Genomic DNA, 25,323 nt, shown 5'->3' with positions numbered 1-25,323 from the left:
TTTTATTTATTGAATCTACTTAGATTTAAACTAATGTTTACTGTGACCACACCGTGCCTTTAAAACAGCACCAATTATCTTAAATTCACTTGCACTTATGGTTGTCTTTAAAGGTTACTAAAGGTAGGTTGTTGGTTGTTGCAAGCATCATGGAGACCTTGCCACAGTTTTTCTGCCTCAGTATCTTCTTCATGTAATCCCAGACCGACTCCACGATGTTGCGATCAGGGCTCTGTGGGGGTCAAACCATCTGTTGCAGGACTCTTCCCGTCTCTGTGATAGTTCTTTACGTCTGAGATTTTATATGTAGTACAGATCCAGTATCCATGTATCTGACTTCCAGAGCTTAGAGCGTTACACCAAAAATAACTAGACTTTTACAGTATTACAATAAATTAAGTGTATTTTAAAATCAAATTACTGCTAACATATAACAGCTGGATAATCAGAGCTCACGCTGCTTTATTTAATCTTTAGGTGGTAAAATGCTAACACATCTTTGAAACCCAATCTTTAAATTACAAGAGAAATAAATTTTATTCATTTAATTATTCATTTCTTTAAGTTAAAGATGAACTTAAATTGTTGAAGGTGGAAAACATTTAAGAAAAAAAAATAATAAAATCAACAAACATACTGTATTTTGATGAACAATATAATTTGTTTAATATATATAAAAATATGTGCATTTATCAATCAATCACAAGCAATGACAATTTCATTTTATGAAACAAAGATAGTGCCTAAAACAGAACACTAAAAAAATTAAGGACATAACTGCGGAATAAGATTTTTACTCAACTTTCAGTGCTCTTCTATTTCACAAATGGTGTTTCACAGATGTGCAACCCAGCACAGGAACAGCTGTACTACTGGATGCTATATAATGGCATTTTATATTTTTCTACCATGTTTGCTACAATCTAGAATTTAAATGACCTAACCTCAGGCCAATGAAAACAAGTAATGGTGATGCCTGAGGGACACCTACACAGTAGCACATTTGGTTTGTAATGACATAAGTGGTGAGATGATTATTTTACTATCATTAGTTAAATTTTTTTTTTTTTGTACGACTGCTGATGTAATTTCAGGCAAGTTTACTGTTACCTTTAAGGCTGACTGGTGACAAACAACCAGAGATGAAACACCATTCAACATGAATGATATCTGATTTAAAATATGGTGGAACAATACCCAAATGTCATCAAAAATAACTGATGTGTTTAGGAATGGAGTTTTCTTTAAGACATCTCAAAAGACATTATTCCTTGTTACATAATCAATAGTAAAACACTTTGAGTGATACAAATTTTACAACAGCAATTCAGTGATGGAAATCCATTTTCCATGACAGAAGCTGTTACCCTCATAATGACATATTGTATTTGGGACATTTTGTGAGAACAATAAAATAAATGTACTTTTTATGCCTTTCAACTCCACAGAGCCAATATGAAAGGATTATAAATAAAACACAAAAGAAATTACAAGTATTCCAATAAAGTCTCTCACTCAAGCCCCTGTAAAAGCACTCATCTCAGGTGTAACAGGCGACTGGCTACACAAGCGTGCAGATGGACACTCTTAAGTGTTGTGTAACTTTTCCTTATTGTCATTCAAAGTGCAGCTGCATCAATTCTAACTCACACAGGGTCAAATACATTAGGCCTGTTTACACTTCTATAATAAAGTCTGTCAAAGCTCGCGTGTATAATCAAACATATTGTCAAGTCTTTCTAACCCAAACAAGTTCACTCACTGGCTACCTAAAGCAGCAACTGGCACAATAATATCCAGCTAAGCATCTTCCATTTCCTCACCAAACTCAGGCTGTGGTACTTTCTGTGCAGCTTTTTGCTGTTTTACCACAAGTGCAACTACATCATTTACATAGAAACACAGGTAAGCGTGCGTGTGTGTACTATATAAAGAAGTAGTGAGTGTGAAGTAAGAAGCGTTTGATATGATAATGCAAAATGGTTTTGTATGGCAGATTTGGGCGGCAGTTAGTTACACGTGTTTCCTATACGTTATATTTAAGCAGCTGGAAAAAGCTAATTTAACCCTCTTAATTGCCGGTTTTAATCACCTGTGTTCTTGACTGAAATACGTGTCCAACTGCACCAGAGCTGCAACTCACAATTATTTCCATTACAAATTAAGCTGCCAATTATTCTCTCCGTTCATTGTTTCGTTGTGTGGTCTGCAAGTTGCTGGACCACAAGGTAAAACCAATAGATAGTAAACTGACTATCATGTGACAAAGAAAAAAAAAATCAGATGTGAGAAGCTGAAAACCAGCTAATTCATTTTTGTTTGAGAAATGAGTTTATAAACTACTGACTAATTGTTTCAGCTTTAGACTGTACCAGAAATCATCCTGTGTATTTGTTCACTTTAATTAAAGTAATTTTTGTTTTTCACCATAAAATCCTGTACTGTTATTGATAGAGCTGTGTTCCACGGTATGAAAATATACAATAGAGCAAAGTCTGCTTTAACACATTACAAAGTCAACGAGGACAACAGTCATACTCTTACAGAATAAAAAATATGTCATTCTTAATAATATAGTGCAATGTCTCCGGTGTTATCAAAAACCACATTGGATAGTTGGGGTGGGGGGGGTGTCTCTTTGATTTCCTCCTCCTCCTCTTCTGGTTTAAAGTGGCTTGCAGCCATCGCAGACTGGCTCTGCACCTAACTTTATGCTTATATAATCAAGTCTGCACTCTGCCTTCACTCCGGCTGGCATGCTGCGTGACCTCCATGTGGTAGCAAGGTCAGCTAAGGCCAGCTAAGGTGAGTCATTTGTAGTAATGGTGTCACTGGAGGACACTGAGCTGTCTTGTGTAGCTGGGCTGCCACGAGGGGTGGGTGGGGAAATCTCAGGCTGCTTCCGACTCTCATTTTTTCTCTTGCTACATAAATATGCCGGCCTGCTTAAAGTGACAGTGCTGTCTGTAAACTCACGTCCAGCTTTACAGCTGCACCCAGCTTGTTCAACTGCCTCTTCTTCTGTACTTCTGAGTTTTTTAGGTGATTCAGATAGACGTGTGGAAACACTGTCGAGTGAAGTCGAAGCATGGCAGCTCACGTGTTGTTCATGTTGATGGTGTTTACGCTTGGTTGAGACTTCGCCAGCATGGTGAGGGTTCGACCAGCTCAGTTTTCTCTTCTGGAATGGGAAAGTAAAACCATAAATAACAACTACAGCAAACCAAGGTCTTAAAGGGAGACTACACTTTATTACAATTCAAGCTAAGCCGAGTTCTTTGAGACATGAAAGAAAAACCCAAGTCCTAATAAACTACAGTAGATAATATTGTTTTCTTTTAAACACACAATTATCAAATACACAACAAGCCCCCACATAAACATTTGTAGTATCATAAGTAGTTCCTCCTAATCTTTTACAGTAAAACAGTTTTTGCTTCCTCTTTTTCCAGCTTGTATAGGCACATTTACACTTCACATAGATGTCTGGTTGTGAATATTTATATGGTTTTTAAATGGAAAAAAAAAAAAAAAAAAAAAAAAAAAAGGGTTTAGGATTGTTATTTTACTACCTCAGAGTCATGAGGTCTCTTATGCTAACGAAGGTAACACCCAGTAGGAAGCTCACCTTAACTGGCATGTGGAGCTGACTTTGGCACCAGTGTGGTGGAAGTTGGGGAGTGATGGTTGGCGTGTCTATGGACTGAAATGCCACCCGGGGGAACCACATTTTTAGCATCATCTCTATCTGTAGCAGATTTCGGAGGTATCTCTCACTGCAGAAAAAAGGTGTCAAGGAACAAGCATTAATGACAGACCACGCTGGGTGTGAATAACAATGATAACATCTCCATTTTCACGAATGTCATAAAATTAGGCTTGCTACTTGTCATGGTCTTACCCCATTTCAGGCTTCTGTAGAATTCCAAGAATCCTCTGCAGTCTATCGATGGCAACGCTCTGCTGGAAACTAGTTAAACCTGCCACCATCCAAACATATAAAGCAGACAGTTAGGGCTTTAAAGGCTGAATGCTTGAGAAGAGATAATAATCACGTTTGATTTTGCTCAGCCACATACCTTTGTCAAATCTCCCTGTCTTCAGTCCATGTAGAAGCTCAAGCAAAGGACAGATAAACCTGTGCAAATCTGCGCACTGAGAAAATAAGGAGAAAATCAAACTTTACTCCTATGACTGATCTGATATTTGGCTGATAAAAAAACTGAAACAAAGACATAGGAATAGGTTAACTGGTGCTCACTTTCTGAGCGAAGGCCAGGTCCCCCGCTGTCGCTGATGATGAGGCTAACGTAGCAGCAGAAAAGGCTGAGTTGGGATGTTTAGTTTCATCAGGGCAGTGTTTAGACTGGTTGCTCTTAGACCTTTTAAGCGGCTGATCTGCATGAGCTGAAAAATCAAGGTAATTTTCGGAAAATGTGATTCCTTCGTCAGCTGAGAGGGTTTTCCTTCCTCCACTGTCCCCCTCCCCCTCTGAGAAGATGTCAGCTTCATCCTCAGTCTGCTCATTCTCACTGAGGACAAAGCTTGAAGTGGAGGGTAGCGAGTCATAAGATGGCCATTTGGAAGAACTGCCCAATGAATTCATCTGTGGAGACAGGAAAACAAGAGTAGAGAAAAAGAGGAGATCAACAAACAACATCAGAGGGGTACAAATCAAGAGGGTTGGATGTCTGTGAAGATTCTAAGTCACCCAGGTAATGGATATCTAAGAAAAGTTGAATCAAGGGCAACTTGGTGGTGGAAACTTGAAAACATTTCACCTCTCATCCAAGAGGATTCTTCACTTCTGACTGACTGACTGACAGGGAGACCCTGGTTTCTAACAGTTTCAAAGAGGTAGGTCTACATATTCAAGTAAAAAGGAGTTGCACATTCAGTAAATCATCATTATACTACATTTAACAGGAAATGTGTTGGTGTCTTCCAATTGTGCAAATAAAAGCAGGTGACTTTTCTTTCAAACATTTCCTACATTTACAGCAATGTGATAATGGCTAAATGAAAGGTCACAATACTTCTGAGCAAATATATCAGTATTGCTGCTTTTTGGGGATGACTGTTGATACTTTTAGAAGATACTGAGTTAAAAAATAGTTTTAGATAATTGGTAATATGCATGTGAAACATGCAGAGAGATTTATTTTACATATCACGTAGATGTACGCTTAATTGTGCAATGCCTGCTTAAAAGATAAGAAAGTACTGGCTTTATCACACCCACAATACTGTTCTCATACCACAATACTTATACAACATCAATATGGCAATCAACCTTTATCACACAGTAAAGGGTGTATACAGACCTTAAGTTATTCATCTTAAAATTTCAATATTTAGCAAAGCAAGCCCCTTGTCTGAATCATGCAATACTAATGAGAAGTGCACTTGTTGCCAAGAGTAATGACCTCACCCCGACTCAGCAAGTACAATATAATCAATATGAGGACGAGGCAAATGTTCAGCTTTGACATGTTATCACACTGAAAGAAAGCCGCAGACGACCTGCACCTATATATACACAAACCAACGCGCGCGCGCGCGCGCGCGCGCGCGCGTGCGTGCGTGTGTGTGTGTGTGTGTGTGTGTGTGTGTGTGTGTGTGTGTGTGTGTGTGTGTGTGTGTGTGTGTGTGTGTGTGTGTGTGTGTGTGTGTGTTTACCCCCAACAGAAACAAACTAGCTGGGTCACCTAAGGGCAGCTTATAAATATATTAAGTGAAGTCTAACTTGTTAGTTTAATATCTTGTGGGAAAACAGCAAACGCACGTAAAACAGATCGTGAGGCGGTTTGATCCTTGAGAAAAATCAATATTAAACGTTATGACAAGAAGTGACCGGTAATAGATAAGTTAACGTTAAACAATGTCCAGGTTGAGTGTGAAAAACATTAACCTAAAGAGAGAGAAATGTCAGAGAGAGCTGTTACCTTCAGACCGGAGTCGAGCTGGATTCACGAAGACAGAAAACAAAGGGGCGACGGTTGAGAAGGCACCTCAACGCTTCTTGGACAAGTTGAACAATTTCCAGTCTTACAAGAAGCAACTCCCAAAAAAAGAAAAAAGAAAAAGAAAATAAAGCTAACGGGTGTCTTTGTTAGCATAGATGTGTACACTCCGTCGTCCTCCAGGTTGCGCTGGGTCGCTCCGCGTCGCTTCACCTCTCCTGCCCGGGTTCCGGTGACTCCTCCGGGCTGCGACCTGCGTTAAAAGCACCCACGGAGCGCAACGGTCGCTACACGTGCTTGGACAGGCACAGAGCCGCGATTGGCTGAACACATGTTCCCTCTGTCCTCATTGGCCGAGAGGCTTGGCCAATCGGCGGCGTTCACGCCCACCCTCCCCCCCAGTTGGCCCGTAAACGGGTCCGTCCCACTGTGCCTTCAGCGGCCGACACGTGTTGGTGGTGTGGCTGGGAAACGAGGGGAACAGCATGCGGCAGCTGGCATGTGTTTAACATTTTTGGTTTGGAAATGAGACCCGGTTTAACAGACGTGCTGCAACAGTTCTTAATTATATAGGGAAATAATAGCGTCAATACAAGCCAGGCTGCTGGCGTTTGTTTCCGAAAACCCTTTTATGGTGGTCATGTTTTTTTGTTTGTTGTTGTTTTGTTTTTGCTTACCTTTGCTGGCCTCTCTTTTTATCTTGAAAAAGACACCTAGGAGGAAAAGGGTAGATGTCTGAGCAAACATATGCAATGTGGGGTTAAAGGTTAATGAAAGTTGAACAGAGGCAAGAGAAAGGTTTGTCACACAAAGTATGAAACAGTTGCATTAGTCTAAGATCATCACTCATTTATCTGCACAATGTCAAAAGAGCCCACTGCCTTGTTGTTGGGCCCCTACCGACCCCCTCAATACATGGCAGTTTCATTATTTCCTCCAGAAAGCCAGAAACCAAGATCAGTTTATTTATTGATTTTTCTATCGACAGAAATTTAATTAGCAACAACTTTCATTGTGTTTCAATTGTGAATATTGAATTGTCTTTTATGACAATAAACTCACCATGTTTGTATTTTTGACAGCTGTTCAGTTAAAATAATTATATATATTTACACTTTCTGACAGTTTAAACAAAACAAAACAAAAATGTACAGAATGCACATTATTAAAGAAAATGACTGTGAAAATTATCCCAAAAAGATGCAGTGATAATGAAAATAATCCTTTCAGTCTTACAGTGATGATATTATACCACCTCAGGTTCTCTGTTTTAATTACTTGACACATTATATTACGCACACATTCAAATTAAAAAGAAAAAAGACAGTTCGTAAAACACAATGTTAAAACAAACAAAACTGATATTAACTAAAACAATGAATGTCTTAAAACTAGATTGAACACACTCTATAAAACAAAGGAAAAAAGCTGAAGAAACTGTAGTTCCCATAGTTGATATTGCACTTAAGTGGTGCACATTTCTAACAACTCTGCAATTCTGGAGGAGGAAATTCTGGAGCAAACCTGAGGCCCCTGGTCAGTTGCCCACTTTGCCCAGTTGACTTAACTATCATCACAACCTCTGACAGAGGCCTAATGGCAGGTAAAACATAGCATAAAATAAATATGAGTTTTGACCAGACAATGACATGCAAACAAATACAAATTAAATGGCCTGCACATAAAGGGCATTTCTGTAACCACTTGCTAAGTTAAAAACTTTTCCACTGCATTAATTTAGCTGATGCTACAAATGATACACAGTGTACCAATCAGGGGAGAGGGGGAACCCATCAGAAATATCTTACTCAATTTATTCAGCGTGGCTATATGCGTCTATTCATCTGATTTCCCATGTGTTTTAAATCCAGCATAAATGTCTTGTGTCCCCGTAGAGTGAACGAGCACAGCTTCGCCCTCAGAAAATCTAGGAATAGCATCATTTTTAAATAAATGAATAAATAAAACATTGACAGGAAGTGTTTTCTTTGTTTTTGTACAGTAGAAGCTCCACGCTTAAGTAAATGTAGACAAGACAGACCAGCTAATGAGATGTGGCATCATAGGCCTATTAGAGCCAGAGATACAAAGCCTCGAATGCATGTCTTACATTGTTACATAATGAGATTGCTATATGCTGGAGGAGTGAATCACTTTTGTCACATGCAAAAATAGGACGCTGTTACCTGCAGGAGCATGAGGTAATTGCTTGTGTAGGCTTCTTACTGCCAAAGCATAGATAATTATGATTGTAACTACTGTTATCTTAAGAATAGGGAAAAGTTAACACGTGATGAAGGTATGGCGGAATGAAAGGAAAAGGGAGTGTCAGTGAATGCATGGCAGGGGCCAAAAAGCTGTGTGGAGGAGTCCCTTTCAGTCGCTGGCAGGTCATCAAATATCTAAAGACTGGTGTAAAAATGTCATTATGGCTCAGACAATAGTGATGAATTCACATTGTCATTGCTATCATCACAGAATGACTGAATTAAAGCTAGTTGTGTTTTTTTTATGGTAGATATTGTCATTCTTGTCAGGGGCTCATTGGTTTCATATGAAAACAGGACTCAATGCGTGCTGCTGAGGTTTACATAATAACATTTGGCAATATAAATAGTCACCACACACACAGCATCGGCCAATACTATCAGCTGATAGAGAAACCATGCGAACAGTAGCAGCCAATACCACTACCTCTCTATGCAGAACTGCGAGACGGCTGAAGGCTGGTTCTAACGTGACTGTAAAGACGCAGATAGTCTGAGTTAGAGATACATGGTCATTAGTAGCTGGAATCATCCAAATTAGAAATTGTTAATGAGCGTTAGCATCCAATATGTTATACTGTTGCACAATTTAAATCTGCAGGGGACGTGTAGGGTGTTTGTAGAGGGTGGCCGTGTTCTCACCAGGTTTGTGTTGTGTCAAGCGGTGGCCAATTAAAGGAATATTTCAGTAGTGACATGTTTGAAATTTTGCCCACTCTGAGGTTGATATTAGTCAGGGATAAGGAAATTGGCACCGTGCATGTGGGAACGTTGGGATGGGCCAGCAAAAACATTTGCACATTAACAGTACACACCCACCTTCCTAATGCTGTTCTGTTTCTATGTTGTGTGTAATGTTGTTTGTAGTATTTTGCACTTTAGTCTGTGAGGAACAACATTTCGCTCAGCCTTATGCTTTGCATGTGGATGTATGACAATAAAGTTGACTTGAACTGGACCAGACTGAACCTGTAAAACCTTGTGTGCCCCCTTTTCTTGTTAAAACCCACCTTTATAAATATTATACTGTACATATTTTTTTACCTGTCTCTAGTGTTGTGTAGCCATACAGATAGGTGAAAGGAAATTTAGCCATGGAGAAAATCATCATCCCTGTTACTCTGTTTTCCAGGGGACTGTTGGATTTCTCAGACATACGTGAGGAAATAAAACCAATAACTATAGCTTGATACCATCCGAAATAAGAGAGACACATTTTTAATGCAAGTGAAATGGGTCTTCGAAAAAGGTATCAGACAGCAGTCTATCCCTGGGTGTAAAATATAGGTAATCTCCCTCAGTCTTTACAATGCCACCCACTGATGGAAGCCACAGGACTAGGAATCAACCTGACCTGGTAACCTCAAAGACAAGTGAGGCTGGTGCAAATGTTTACATTTCCCAGTGTGAGTGAGGCGAGAGCAAGTGCACACATCAAGGACTCATGTGGTGAAAGCTTGGCTCTGACAGATGTGCATGGCTGATGCATCTCACTTGTGGGAGTTTGCTGACATCAGTGGACATCAACACCACACTGTGCAGTAGTGACCTTGAATTAATCTACTGCAAGCTGCTGCTGACTGGACACCCACTCACACAAAAAACACATCTCCTGTACTGTTTGAATTTCCTCCAGAAAATAAGGTCACGTCAAACCTACTTCCAAAGCTTTTACTTTTTAACAATCACTGTAAACTGTGCCCTATACACATCTGTGTCAACACAATATACCAGTTTGCCTTTGTTGTTTAAATACAAGTGTAACTCTGATAATATTTCACCAACATAAACATTTCAAAAAATGTCATATTTATTATCTTTTTCATGAACAAGACTGTATGAGAGGATTCAAAACACAAAATGTTGTCAACCAAGTGTTGATTCACCTGCTCATTACAAACAAACACAAGTACAAGGATTTTTCTGGTGGGGGGGGCAGCAGTCAGTGTTGACCTCAAAATGAATCCACGTTGTCAAACATGGTCTTGTTACTGTTTAACAATGTGACATCATGAAAACTGCGTTGATCGTGTCGATCTTGTTTGCTTCCTCCACTTTGCTGGCGCCGTCTCCACCAGTCCATTTATAAACGCGCTGCTCACCCCGCTCCATCTCCCTAGCAGCCAAGCCAGGGATCTTCTCTGCTCGTCTTGGAGAGAAAAGCAATTTTCCTGGCCATTTCCATGTGGTAGATCCGCCTACAGTTCTCAAAGTTCTTCCGCTGTCGCTCTCGGCAGGGCTTCTCGAAGTAGCGCTTGCGTTTCACATCTTCAATAACCCCGTCCTGAGTTAGACACCTGGAGTACGAAGAGAAAATATGTGAATAGCTGGGACTTGGGACACGCTATATTCAACAGGTAAATGCAAGTAGCAGCACAAATAACACCTACAGAACATTTCTTCTCTCAATGTCTGGATTCTTGATAGGGGAAAAATTATCTATAGTTTTATTAATCAGAGATATTCTCCTACTTTAACAAATTTAAAAAGAAGCTAAGTATATCGGCTCTATTGCAAAGATAGCAGCCACAGCATGGCTGTGAGCCGCTTTTGCTCGACAGGCTTTGTCTACGTAAATCTTGTTAACTCTGCTATTTAACAGCTGTTAGTGACACCGGAAACACCAACATTACCTGGTGATAATCGCACCACAAGCAAACGCCGTCTACTGAACAGCAAGCCAACAAGTAACAAGTATGTAAAAGAAGTGAGCGTGCTTTTAGCTGCACATTACTGCATTCGTTAAACGCCCACGTATCCTCAATTTATTTCTTCTTGAGGTTGGCAGACGTGATTTTAAGAGGAGGAATTTGTGTAGGTTTCCCTTTTCTGAGCACATCACTCATCTGAGAATTTCATTTAATTAGCAGAAACGAATCGACATAGCAGGTTGGTTCATAACAAGTTTTCAGTAGTTGTTGTAACATAAGTGCTGTTTATTTCAAGAATTATCATGGCTCACTGTAATCAACAGATGATTGGACAGAATTGTGTTGTGTTGTTCATCATGACACATGTGTGCAATGGATAAGGGAAATTTGTAGCACTTGCAATTAAATAATTGATTGTTGATTTCAGATAAAGCATGCCATGCAGGTACTTTCTTTTTCTTGTCTGCTAGACTGAGTGCACTTTGGAGGAACTGGCTCCACTGGAGCTGTGTCCATCAACCACCTTTGGATGGCGACTCCTATCGCCCTGCATGTGCTTTGCATTTGAATGAAATATAAGAGTCCCTCATCAAACCATGGCTATTCTATTTTAGTTTATTCAGTAATTTTATTTCATGTTAAATGGATTGGGTATGTTGAAATATTACTTGTCTTTGCTATTTGACGCCAGGCAGCAGAAATGATAAAAAAGACTGACAAACCTCAACAACTAAACTCAACAATAAAACAATCACACAGCTACAAAGATGGTCACATCAGACGGGATGATATAACACATTTACATGATATCATTTCATGTCGTTTCTCTGTGTTTGGTTTAAACACGAACATCCCCGTTTAGCCACCGTACACACAAGCGGCGACACCACAGCGCATGCGCGGCTCTGTGACATTGAGCGGAAGGCTAACGTTAATTTAGCTAACGTTAGCTTGTCATCTCCTGGCTAGGAGGACATTTTACGTTACATCTTTTATTGAACAAACGACTTTTACCTGTTTAAAGCTTTGTATGCCGCATCGACGTCGCCCTTTTGAACCATCACTGTCCGCGCCACGAAGCGGAGGTGCCTCGACATGATGAGACCTGTGTCTGTTCCAGCGGAAGGCTCCCACTTCTTCTTCGCCTCCTCTTTCTTCTTCTTCTGCTATATATTTCCTGGCGGATCGCAAACCAACTTCAGAGGTGCGTACTGCCGCCCACTGTGTCGGGGTGTGGAGACTCATGATATCAGATCATCTGTTCATCTCTGGGGTACAGGAATCAGAAATGTGAATTCCTAAAGAGGGTTGGGTTTCCCTCCAAATGCACAATCCATGAGTTTAATAAAGTGTTCAATCCTCAAAGCATCTGGTGCAGAAAATGAACAGACTAAAATTATAAATGTTAAGGTTGTTATAGAAGCTGATAGGGGACTGTAATAAAATGATAATGTAAACCTAAAAATGAAAATATAATTTTCCACACATTCCTGGACTTGTCTTAATGGATATGAGCAAAGCAGGAGAGGCAGTCACCAGGTTCCATTTGAAGGTATTAAATCTTTGGCTTGCAGTCAGTCAGGTGTGAGTGGTTACAGGTGAGTAGTTATATAGTTCTACAAATGAAAGAAAGCGCACGATCAAGGTCAAATTCTATCTTGAATAAATCAATATAAAAAACTCAAAATCAAAATCAGTACATCAATACATCCTCACTGTAAATATATAACCATGTGGGAACAGACCAAGGGAGATCCACTACTTAGCAACAAAATAAACATGACTTGAAACGATATCATGAAATAAACTACTCGCTCAACGCACTTAGGAACAAAGGTGAAACGATGGAGGGCAAACAGAGAATGAGCTCAGGACATGAAACAAAGAACAACTGGGACACCTGAGAGAGCTGCCCAGTCAGCACACCTGTACCTGCCTGCTCACGTTTCAGACAAAAAACCTGCAGAGCTCCCGATTCTCCAGGAAGAAGAGAAGCAGGAAGTGTCTCAGATCATTTCATTTCACGCCATCTTATTTCCCTGTCTGGGGGTCATTAAGAGGGAAACACCAGTGGCTCTGTTACATAAAGTGTAGTTTTGACTTTGTTCCAGCAGATGTCAGTGATGGTTCAGTGTGTTGCATGTGTCGGGTGAACAGATGGATGGATGGAAGATTTACTGTACAACAGAGTCAATACATTGCCATGCATACCATAAATAAATAATAAAGAAATGGTACATAAGTCATCTTACATTATTGCATCAACTTAGCTAAAAGGGAATCTGTTTCTGTTTTTCCTTTTTTTACAGAAAACACAAGTAAATACAGGATACAAATTTTACAACATGTCTGAAAGTCACGGAAATCTGTACCCTTCATCTGTACGACTTTATTTGGGTTTTTCTTGTGCACCTTGAGTAAAACATGCAGGAAACACTGGTGAATAAAATTCACTTACTGCCATCGTTTTTTCAGTATGGCGGCGCACGTTATCGACCTCTTGTACTGTGGAGTGGCCTGAAGCCGAGTACATCGTTGTAATCGTTTTTATTTGAAGATGCCTTGTCAAGAAGTCTGCCATAGCAAAAGCTATTACAGAGTTTCTGTTCTTAGGCACACAGCTGTCACTCCATGTTACCCTCAGTGGCATCTGGATGACCATGCACAACCTGCTCTATTATTTTCATCACTGCACTTGCAATTTCATGTGCTCTCCTCCCTGACATCTCATCTGTCCAAAAAGCCCCTCTTACTTTGTGAACTGTGAGCAGTGAGATTATACAACTTAAGTTTTCACTCGATGAAAAATGAACTAATTTCACCCCGTGGACATGAAATAACTTTCCGTGGGGCAAAGCAGACTGTTTGAGTATCTTTATCTTCTTTTGGCACTCTTGATGTATTGCGGTCTTGTCACCTATATGCTTTGTGTGGATGTCCACATGACTTTAGCTTACCAAGTTTTCCTTTAAAGCAGTCTCAGATGCTTCATGCTGATCACAACAATCTTTTTTGCAGTCATGAAAGCTTAGGTTGAAATATGAATCGATAATAAGATTCTCTCACAGGTGTAGTTCCGTTCTCATTGCATTTAAGTCTGTAGTGATCGAACATCCTTGAAACATTGACTGTTGACTCAAGGTGCCACCTTTCTGTTCTGGCACAACAGTAATATGACTCAACTTGACTCAGGAAAAGAACTAGTGTGTGCCTTAACCTGCTCTTTCTGATTTACATCTATGTTGGATCGTACTCCTGTCTATGAAAAGCCACCTAGGCCAAAACTGAATTCTTCACTTGCAGATACATATATACCGGTATTAAGCACTTGCACATACATGAATGCTATCATGCATATACATACATATATACATGTATATACATACATACATGCACACACACCAGACACACACACATACTTGTACTTCTATCTTTGTGAGGACACTCATTGACATAATGCATTCCCTAGCCTCTTACCCTAACCTTAACCATCACAACTGAGTGCCTAACTCTAACCCTGACCCTAACCTTAACCTAAACCTAATTCTAACCATAACTCTAAAACCAAGTCTTAACCCTCAAAATGTGATTTATATATATATATATATATATATATATATATATATATATATATATATATATATATACATATATTCATAAATGCATAAATACCCACTTGTTAGCTTAAGTATATGTATGTATGTGACTGTGCTTTGTGTAAAAGAAGTCAAATTTCCCTGTGTTGTGGGAAAAAATGATGCATGAAGAGTGAAGTTTGTGGCCATGAGGATGAGTTAAACAGAATTTTTTCAGACCAGTTGAACAGCTTCTGCCCACTCTGTGTGTGATGTTACTCAGTCCATCTGGAAAGGTGCAGAAACGTTCATGAAACTTGAACTGTCACTGTGTAAAAACTATGAATGGCATTTCAAAGTTGAACATAACCAAAAATGAAGGAAAGTTCCCGAACATTTTGACCTTTGAATGGAGTTTCAATATCTAAAGTGCCTGAAACTTGCATAGTATTGCATATGAAAAAACGATTGAAAGAAAAGAAAAACAAACACTCACGTAGAAACTACACTCATTGTCATGGCAACAGGGACAGCGGTGTCCAGTGTTATCCTTTCACCAGAGCCATTCTCCTCCTCTTTGTTTCATCCCCATGAGCTCTGCTTTTCTCAGTCTGAGGTCAGCCAGCGGTGAATGCTGGCCTGGATGGTAATGTCTAATGTGCAATCAAAAGTGCTTTTATGTCTTTTCTCTCTGATGACTTATTCCCATGTAGCTGTAACTGGATAGGGCACTGTATCTGCATGGTGCCACGGGGAGGAATGCTGAGACAACCTGCACAGATAACATCATGATGCATGAATACACTGCATCGTGTTTCCAGAGGCATCCCCTCTGATCCAGACCTGGTGAAACATTTTTGGCAGAGTGGAAAGAGTGTGAGATGGAAAAAAAAAAAAAAAAAGTTTGCATTGAGGGGATTTATTTCACTTGGAGTGCTATGAGCAAATAGCTGCATCTGCCTTTACTAGGTAGGTAGGTAAAATGTATAGGAATGTAGTATAAATATAGTATCCATTAACTATCATCTTTAACTAGCACTGTATTTAGGTATAAGTTTTTTTGCAAAAGTTTTTTTTTTTTTGATAGGTTTAATAAATGTTCCATTTAATAAATGTTTGTTATAATGTCAAAATTGTCGTCCCTGGTAATGGTGGCAGACAGCATTTTATCATTGTATAGTGAGAGCAGGGCCTATATGTACTGTTTTAATTTAGCTTTATCTTATGTAATTCATTCTAATTCTACTTTTGTGGATTCTGCATGCATGTTTACCAGATTAATTTATGTGTTGTACTTCCCACGGTGAAACTTAATATCATCCTGGTGTGAGGGACAATGTCACAAATTTGACAAATAATCTGTAGTAGCTGCACGTATAAATTCATGTTTACAAGAGGCTACCTTTGGAGTAACTCTTGTCTGTTATGCATTTAGTTCCCAGCTTTTGATATCTGTCTTTGAATGCAGTTAGTGTAGGTGGCTTAAGACAAAACCATGTGCCAAATGAATGTAATGTAAAATGTAATGTTATCTTGTAATTGCATTATTGAAACTACAATGTAAAATATATTCAATCAGTGTTTATATAAATTAACCTCAGATTCAGATTTCAGCTTTAATGGAATATATTCTTGTATAAATTGCGTGCACAGAGCAGAACGCATGTAAAGTGAACAGTGACTCCAAAGTGCCTGACTGAGGAGGTAAACAGTGTCTGATGTCTCTGTTTGTTCCCAAACATCACATGGAGCCCTAATGACATGTAACCTGCCACTGTCCAGTCCAGATAAAGACAGGATGAGATGGCAACACGAGTCAGGGTTGGCTAAATGAAACTGATATCCTATTGTGCTATTTGATTGTGATGATTAAACTGGGTTTGTATTTCCTCTCTCTCTTTAATTTTAACTGTAGAGTCCAAATGCTGATGGTACTTTCCTGGATGTATGCCTCCAGCTGGTTGTCTTATCTTCTGCTCTTTCATTACCAGCCCCCCCCCCAGAGCTGAACACAACAACACTGATATCTGATTTCACATTCCAGATCTTAGAAAACTTAACACATGATTTCAAGGATTACTATCTTTTATTTTTGTCTAAAATTTCAGCCATTTTTCAAATTTCATTGCTTACTCATTTACCCACTTTGTTATTCCCTCGACCTCTTGTCAAATAACTGGGACTGTCACGGCACCAGCCTATAAAACAATTAACACCTTTCCTTATTATTCCTCATCAACATCAAAGGTCTTACTGGAAGTGCATTTTCCAGCTCGTATCCAAATCTTTCACCATGCTGACAGAGGTGGAGGGTGCAGGAGTCGGGGGGGGGGGGGGGGCTGGATCAGCATCAGATCCTTGGCGAGCTGTCAGCCAATGAACGGAGGCGCAGACGCAGGCGGAGGAGGCGGCTTTACGAACCGGGTAACGGGAGGGACAGACGTCTACCGGAGGGTCTGCGGTCTGAGTCGGCTTCTTATCTGCTGAAATCATTTCTGCGGCTGTTTGTGTTGAAATGGAGAAGAAAGTCACAGATTTCTCGGGGAAATGGAAAATGAAGTCCTCGGAAAATTTTGAGGAACTTTTGAAAGCGCTGGGTGAGTGATGGATTTCACACGCATGAATAGATGATGGGCCTACTTTTAGTATTTAGTGTTTTACTTTTGGCTTTCTGAAAGTGCTCAATAAAGCTCTGACCTTAAAGCTTCTCTAACACAGGATAGGATTTCATTCAGTTTTTTCTTCCAAAACGCTTTACATCAAAAACTTCTCAAACTTTAGTGCAAGATTAGAGTCAAACTGCGTATTGTTAATCTGGTTTATCATCAACCATTTAGTTCCATTGTTAAAATGCAAAATGCAAAAAAAAAAAAGATAAAGGAAGGAAAGAGATGCATCTCCCTTACAAAGACCTGTCAATCATTTTGTCAGCTGGAAATCCACTTGGCTTAGAGGTCAACTGGAGAACCAAAGAGGTCTGAAGTGACTCTCTGGGGTTTAATTGGTTTGCTCCTGCCCTGAAAACCTGTGTTCCTGGGAATGTGTCTTTTTAGGTACATGAGGCTGAACAGGTTCCAGTTAAAAGTCCTCTTTGGGGAGAACAGAAGAGAGAGGTCAGATCAGGGCCAGCCAGTGGCATCCATTAAAAATCTGAAGACAAATAGCCTGTGGAGGAATGTTAGATTAGACTCATCTGAAGCAGGGTCCTCCTCATGCGGTTGTAATTAGAGCCAGTGTAAACGGAACTAAGCCTTGACATGGGCCCCAGCAGCCAGCCGGCTCTGAGACTTTCCCTCACTGCCTTGGGCCTCCCTGTCCCACTCTAGGGCTGTATGTGTGTGTGTGTGTGTGTTGCCTCTGTTAATACCACTGCATGAGCAAATATGGTCTGAAATGAATCTGATTTGTCAGATAGTCCTGAACCCTCAGAAGCCAGCCCAGCGCACATAAATAATCACAGGGTCAACAGGCAGTTTACATTTGTTTTATATTCATTAAACATCACATCTCTACTGACCCAGGATGCAGATGTTGCCATAAGCTACTTCTGAGTTTCAAACTATTTGTACTTCATAAAATCTATAGATGAATAATACAATGGGCCTTCCTGTGCCAGGTGGGCCCATGGGCCCTGCGGCCCCCTGACTCTGGCCCTGGATGGGGGGCCCCAACATTTCTTGTTGGAAAGTCAATCAAATGACCACAGAGAGCCAAAGTGACCAAAAAACTCCAAAACCAAACCCAAAATACAACAACAAAAAGACGCAAAACAACCATAAAGAGGTGAAAAAGGACTACAAATTAGCGTCTTTTTCAGTAAGAGTTCATGCATAAATCACATATTCTATAGCTGTCTTTAAAAATCATCATCAATCATCCCAGTTGCAGGAATTCACCTCCATGTCAGAGGGCATTGAAGTTTACTGCATCAGTAAACTCAAATTAAGTTTTCATTGTTCCACTTGTGTCTTTTGCAGAGTCATCATATTTAATGTGCATCTCTTAACAACATCAAACAAAAACTTTTTTTGCAGCTGTGAAAACATGAGCATTCATTTGGATGAGAGGAAGTTGAGTGGATAATCAGTGACTTTTTGTTTAAGGGTAAACTGTTTTACATTTTGTAGGTTTGGTGGTCCTTGTTTCTGCACCTCAGATCGTCAAGCATGTGTTCCTCCTGTTGTTTTGCAAACTATGTCTTTAACATTGTCACGCTAATTAGCGGTCACGCTAAAGGACCATACCGGTGGTTTTTCATGCTGTACCCCATCCATCCATCAGTCCATTAGCTACACTGCTTATCCTTTGAGGGTCGTGGGGGGCTGGAGCCAATCCCAGCTGACATTAAGCGATTAAGCAAATCACATATGCTCTGCATTACTGGCAACCCTTTTTGCTGAAGCATACCATAAATTCTGACTGACCAAGAAACCAATCAAAATGAACATTTCTTTCCTTATGTTTTTCATCAAAAATGGCAACGCAGCAGCACTGTCTGTTTTTGTAGGCTGCCAAAAAAAGCATTGCATTCATAACTTTTGTTCTAGGAAAACCAAACTGAGGAGACAGCTAATAAGCAAATATGGGCATGGTGAAAAGGAGGAGTGATTTTGGCTGTTATTTGTGTTATAAAGGCTGCTCTGACGCTGCTGACTCTCAAATATCAGATGACATAGTTTTCTTGAACACCGAGCAAAGAAAACATTGTCACTGTGACAGATGAGCTACCTAAGATAAACCTCAGACTTCTGCACATTTATACTACTTATGATATGCATTGGCTAAAGTTTCGCCGTTTGGATGACAACTTTAAAAACCGCTGGTATGCTTCTTTATTCACAGCTGTGTTCTTTCCACTCATCACAAACCGACCCAGGTGATGCTTTCACCACAGCTGCCAGTTTAATATTTCTTCTGTTTGTGTGTGGTCAGGTGTGAATGTGTTCCTGAGGAAGATTGCAGTGACAGCCGCCTCCAGCCCAGCAGTGGAAATCACCCAGCAGGGAGAGAGTCTGTCCATCAAGACATCCACCAGCGTCCGCACCACCCATGTCTCCTTCACTGTGGGTCAGTCCTTCAATGAGACAACGGTGGATGGACGCCCCTGCACGGTACGTTCCCCTTTACTTCATTCCTGTATAATGTCAATACATGCATACCAGCATTTGGCCAGGGGCAGCGCAACTAGCCACAATTCGGCACAGACGAAGCATATGGAAATAATTTCAGTGCAACTCCAGAGTCAGTCTTGGTGATGGAGCATGGATCTGTTCTTCATTTCTTCATGTGAATGAAGGTCAGACCATAAAAATGTTCTGACGTGCAGATATCGGCACACTGTGCTCCAGTTATGATGAAACCCAAACTTTGCCATGACTTCATAATGTCCAAAGCACTTAAATTTTGTCAGTCATAAATATTCTCCTTCTGTGAATCCCTGCAGAGTTTTCCAAAGTGGGAAACGGACAGTAAGATCAGCTGTGAACAGACTTTACAGAAAGGCGATGGGCCCAAGACGGCATGGACCCGAGAGCTGACCAACGATGGAGAACTGCTACTGGTGATTATTTGCGTACAACAGACACTAAAACTTAATGACTGCCTAGTCTGAGAGCTTTCCATTAAAAAAGAATACCACTCTTTGGTTTGGACATCAGTTACTTATACTTTATATAGCAAATTTAAAAGAGATACATAAGAACTACTTTTGGATTACCAGGTACTAAAACAAGACTGGGAGTCTACAGTCATGCTAGCAGCTGTGTCTGCACTTTTTCAAAGTGTTTCAAACTGGGCTACTTAAGTGATACTGCAAGGCTAACAGTTGGGGTAACTGTCTTGGAATAATGCGGGAACACTTCCAAGTCAAATGAATGGGTAGTTTTCCTGTTTTTCTGTTCTGCGGGTGACACTATACAAAAAGTTAGGGGATCACCAAAGTCAGTAGGATTCATCCACTGACGTCCATGAATGTCTGTACAAAGGTCCAGGGCAATTCATTCAACGGTTTTTGAGATATTTCAATCTGGTGGATTGATCAACTTTGCCATCACTTAAACCATGCCGCTAGTGTGGCTAGAAATATCTGGCTGTTGTTTATCACTCTTCTGTGCCTTCTCTTTTGTTCTGTAGTTCACCAGAAAAACCTCTCAAACTGAACATTTGACCACTCACCTTCTGGGAAAGACTGACAAAGAATTTGTGCCAAAAACCATTGAACTACTTATTTGCATTTGCAAGTTGGAGGGTTGTTCTCATAACTCTGATAGCTAATTAAAAAACAAGTATCATGTTGGAGGAGGATTTTATCTACAACCTGGCAACAAAACAATATTCCCAGTCATGTTTATTTTAATGATTAATAAAGCATTATTTATTATTCATCATTAGTCATCATTTATTAACTAACATATAAACCTGGTATAAAGGGTGCCTCTTTATAACAGGGTACCAAAAGTTTAAACTCTGTCCTTTTGTTGCTGTTTTCTTTCAGACAATGACCGCCGGGGATGTTGTCTGCACCAGAGTTTATGAGAGGGAATGAGGACATCTTTTCCAAGACTGTTATACAATACTCCTGTTTTGTGTCCCGTGCATGGTTTACATTTACTTGCCTACTTTTCCTCTTTTCGTCCTCCTTGCAGCCAGTCAGATGTTGGTCAGATTTTGCTGAAACTGTGTAGAGAAGGGTTCAGTTTACATGAATGTGTGTTGGTACAATTACCTTCATAACACCAAAGCTAAATGTACTTTTTATGTATCATATAGAAATGTCACACATTCCTTTTTTAAAGCTATGTTGCAGTGTCTAAACTGTTTTTCAAGATGTTAATAAACTGTTTTATATGAATCTGCTGTTTGACGATTCCTGTCCGAACACTCATTCTTCATGCTGCCTCCTCCCTGCTGCACCTCCTATTCCCATGTCATCCATCTGAATATCACTTTACATGACTGCCTGCCATTCATTCTCTGAATACGCTGATTATTCCACACCCTTTCCTCCCTCCATCTTTCCATTTGCAATCCAGTACCTTGTCCTCTGTTTGCTCTCCGTCATCATAGCTCACTACAATATGTACCCAATTAGTTTAAAAACCCCCAAAGACAATTCATATTTTATAAACTCTGCTTTGAGAGACATTTTGGCAAAGACGAGGAGGGAAATAAGGAGTGGAAAGGAAAATGAGGGAGGGAAACAGAGAGGGCAGCCATGAGAAAATTATTTCATAGCATCAGGAGAAGGTTAGACTTATGATTCTCCTCTTTTCAACTGTGCCTACTTAGGGAGTGAGCTCAATAAAAATTCCCCCACCCCTTGGCTCTGGCTTTGCACAAAGTGTAAAGTGACTTTCTCTTACACTGTGCAGGCAGATTTCCAGCTGTCCTCTTACAAAAGCCACTTTTCAACATAATGGATGCAAACACAAACTGAAATGTGAAGAGTGAGCACCATCAGCTGAAAATGATAGATTTACCAGTACTCAGAGTCCTTTAAGTCCGGCCTTTACTCTAAAACTTAACGCCATAGTTCAGTCTGTAGTTCAGAGTACTGCTTTGGCTCACGGGCAGTGATGGTTTTTCCAGGTTTTCAAACGGTTTGAGACAAGCGCCCCTGTGAAACGCTTCTCAGTTTATACACAGTGCTGAGCAAGCAGCATGAGCACTGGGCCTCCTCCAGGATGAACTTCTCAATAACCCTGTGTGTGTGTGTGTGTGTGTGTGTGTGTGTGTGTGTGTGTGTGTGTGTGTGTGTGTGTGTGTGCATCTGTGGGGAAAAAAGTACCAATACAACAATGTAAGTGCAGATGAAAGTCCTGCATTCAATATTTTACTTAAGTAGAAGTACTAGCAGTAATATATAGTTCAGGAATATATATATTAGATATATTATTGTACTGTGTGTCATCATTAGATTGTCAATACATACAATCTGATGTGTCATTAACGAGTAATGTGGCAAAAAAGAAGAAAGAAAAATTCGGATTCACAAAATAACTTTTTTTCCCCCTAATTTTACCTCTTTGAACAATTATTATTATTTCATTATATTTATTATATTATTTTTATAAATGAAGCCATCTGAGAGGTTTTAGGGGAGAGAGCATTTTTGTGAACAGTCACAAACCAACAAGCCAGCAAGGTTAGGAGCCACTAGTTTTATCTTTAACAATGCATTATGTTTAATAAACTCATTATATGTCTGTTTTTTTAATGTAAAATCTTATTCTGTAAGTTACAGCTGTCAATTAAACGTAGTGCAGTAAAATGTGAAATATTTGCATCTGAAATTTGTTGGAGTCGCAGTTTTAAATGGAAATACTCAAGTACGAGCTCCTCTGAATTATTCTTAAGTACAGTATTTGATTAAATGTTTATAGTCACTTTCCACCACTGACGTGCAAACGGTTTGTGTCTGCATGAAAGAAGGCGAGTGAAACGATTATGTGTGACCAAGTATGCATGGCTTACACAACTTCACCCATCAAGCACATGCTTTTTTGTCTCCCGGGCAGAAAGTATGCTTTCACTGGTTCCAGTGAAACCCAATTTATTATGTAACCACTCACCAAAACCGCAGCACTTTAACTGCACTCTGGAGGGGATGGAAAGTTCATTCCCATTTGCACAATAAGAAAACTTGCATTGCACACAGACATGCAAATATACAAGATGCCTGATTCTGTCTGAATGACCCCTTTGACTAATGGTTGTTAGCCTCATAGGAGCAGTCTAAACCCCCCGGTCCCTCCTTGTTAGCTGGGTCACTTTCCACACACAACTGTTATGCCAGTTCATTCCTCAGGCAGTGATGTCATGGAGCCTTGCGTTGCTCGATTGGCTAAGGAATGCTGCGGTTTTGAGACTGGGAGGTACCCAAGTCCGGCGCTTGAATCAGGGCCATCTGGACCAATCATGAGAGGGTCCATCAGAAGAAATGATGAGTCACAGGAGTCAGCTGGCAAACAAAGATGCTGCTAGATGAAGGCGTAAAGGCAAATGGAGCGTAGCCTGTGAGCAGGTCCAGGCAGACAACAAGAGTGGTGATATATGTTCCTTCAGCTGCAACAGCTAAACTCAAAAAGCTTTCATCATTAATTATTTGATCTACTGAGGCTGTCAAAATCACCTCTCATTTCTTGGTATCCATGCCGCCCCCGTCATCCTCATTTTTCCTTCCGGTTCTTCATTAAAGATCTTTGGTGGCCTGGATGTTTAAATTACACTTTATTGGTGATACCAAAAAAGACCTCCTGTGACCACTCAGGTCAGTATTACAAACACCAATTAAACACCTTTCCTTCAGTTTTTTCATAATTCACATTTTCGTAATTTCATATTTTTAAAGTACAAGTCTGTTTTATACATGCACATCTTTTAACTTGAATTTCTCATGCAGATTTATTTTATAGATTTACAAAGTTTGATTTTTTTCAACTACAAACTTGGAATTATTCGTGAACATCACTTTACAGGTTCAGAATTGTTTTGACCCCAGATCGGTGTGCGCAGCGTGTGTATGAATAGGTCTATGTGTGTACTGTATGTGTATATGAGAGACATTTGGTTTATATTGAAGTCATATGACTGCCCTCACCCATGAAAATAACATTCTTGGACCAATGACTCAGTTGTCAATTAAGGTAATTAAATATGATTTTTAAAAAATGATAAATGTGTCTTGTGTATTACTCGGGCTGATGCTCTTTTACAGTTGCCTGTGGATCAAATCCCACATCTGTCCTGAGAATCGCATCTTAGTGAGAAAAATGATTCCTTCAAGGCACAAGAGTGACATCTACTGGAAGAGGAGGAAAGACCCCGTTTAAAACAGCATAACACCAAAATTAAAGGGGCTGTGTGGGGCTTTCTTGAAAACAAAAAAAAAAAAAGATTTATGTTTACATTCAGTGCAACTCACTAAAACACACCCTACCCTTCATGTCTAACAAACATGTTGCACAAAGGAGATTTCATGGTATTGTTAATTCCAGCATTGCTTACATGCATGTTTAGCCTATTAGCTTGTGGTCTTTTTTTTTTTTTTTTTTTACACCTGCCTTTGCAGCATTTCATGAGGTGTTACAGCCACCTGCAGATCAGTGGGATGAGGTGACACCATTGTTAGGGCTGTGTGTCAGGTCTCCAGCGTGCACCTGCATGTGCTTCCTCATGCTCCTGCCCTAGATGAAGACAGGCTGGACCCACTCTTAGAAAAACAGCTCCATAGCAGGGAACCTTTAATCAGCAGTTACACGAACATAAAGCCACAGATAGACTGAGATCAACCAAGTGCAAAGCCGTGACGATGGCTTTCACCAGCATGGAGGAATAAAAACTGTAAGGAATAATGATTTTTGACCAGAATGGTGTGGGCCTACTTCATGAAAAGAGGAACCCGTTTGCTAATTTGTATATTCACTAGTGATTGCACTGGTACATTAGACATTTGTGGGATAATAATTTCAAAACATGTTCATATTTTCTTACCACTTTCTAATTATGCCACCATTAATTTAGGGTGTATTAATATATGCATGAATGTTAATACGTTGTTAATGAATGGATTTTGGCCCATGATGCCCTGCAGCTCTTCTCCACCAGGAGAAAACTCTGCAAAATCAACTAAAGAGCTTTATTACAATTTATTAGCAATTTATTTCCTTTAATGCACTCGTCTCTTTTATTTTTTTTAATTCTGTTTAAATGGCCATTTTCATTGCCCCCGGAATAAAGTTTTAAACGCATCTAATCTGTCTAATGTGTGAAATTGTTTGTATTTTAATAAAATACAATAAAACAGAATCAAACGTCCACGCATGGCCACGCCCCCCGTCGTTTCCACGTGTTTCTCTGCCGCAGCAGT

The 25,323-nt window shown here is 39.9% G+C and overlaps 3 protein-coding genes across 3 annotated transcripts; 1 reads left to right on the top strand and 2 right to left on the bottom strand.

The window, feature by feature from the left end:
* Positions 1–639: 639 nt before the first annotated feature.
* Positions 640–6,201, bottom strand: ciarta (circadian associated repressor of transcription a). Its single transcript, XM_071499856.1, has 6 exons — positions 5,946–6,201; positions 4,262–4,606; positions 4,080–4,155; positions 3,902–3,980; positions 3,629–3,776; positions 640–3,181 (listed from the first exon to the last, which is right to left on the bottom strand). The coding sequence occupies exons 2-6, from the start codon at positions 4,604–4,606 to the stop codon at positions 2,801–2,803; spliced, it is 1,029 nt and encodes a 342-aa protein (XP_071355957.1). The 5' UTR covers positions 5,946–6,201; the 3' UTR covers positions 640–2,800.
* A 3,817-nt stretch (positions 6,202–10,018) lies between these two features.
* mrps21 (mitochondrial ribosomal protein S21) lies at positions 10,019–12,054 on the bottom strand. The gene is made up of 2 exons (XM_071500709.1): positions 11,896–12,054; positions 10,019–10,527 (listed from the first exon to the last, which is right to left on the bottom strand). Exons 1-2 carry the CDS (start codon positions 11,976–11,978, stop codon positions 10,347–10,349), a joined length of 264 nt encoding a protein of 87 aa, XP_071356810.1. The 5' UTR covers positions 11,979–12,054; the 3' UTR covers positions 10,019–10,346.
* Positions 12,055–16,876: 4,822 nt separating this feature from the next.
* On the top strand, positions 16,877–21,306 carry crabp2b (cellular retinoic acid binding protein 2, b). The gene is made up of 4 exons (XM_071500941.1): positions 16,877–17,053; positions 19,389–19,567; positions 19,900–20,016; positions 20,950–21,306. The coding sequence occupies exons 1-4, from the start codon at positions 16,972–16,974 to the stop codon at positions 20,998–21,000; spliced, it is 429 nt and encodes a 142-aa protein (XP_071357042.1). The 5' UTR covers positions 16,877–16,971; the 3' UTR covers positions 21,001–21,306.
* The last annotated feature ends 4,017 nt before the right edge of the window (positions 21,307–25,323 follow it).

This window comes from Trachinotus anak, unplaced genomic scaffold (genome assembly GCF_046630095.1).
Source record: "Trachinotus anak isolate AG129_WGS33_773 ecotype Australia unplaced genomic scaffold, CSIRO_AGI_Tana_v1 ptg000016l, whole genome shotgun sequence".
Classification (NCBI taxonomy): Eukaryota; Metazoa; Chordata; class Actinopteri; order Carangiformes; family Carangidae; genus Trachinotus; species Trachinotus anak.
This window is presented reverse-complemented; position numbering and strand designations above follow the sequence as displayed.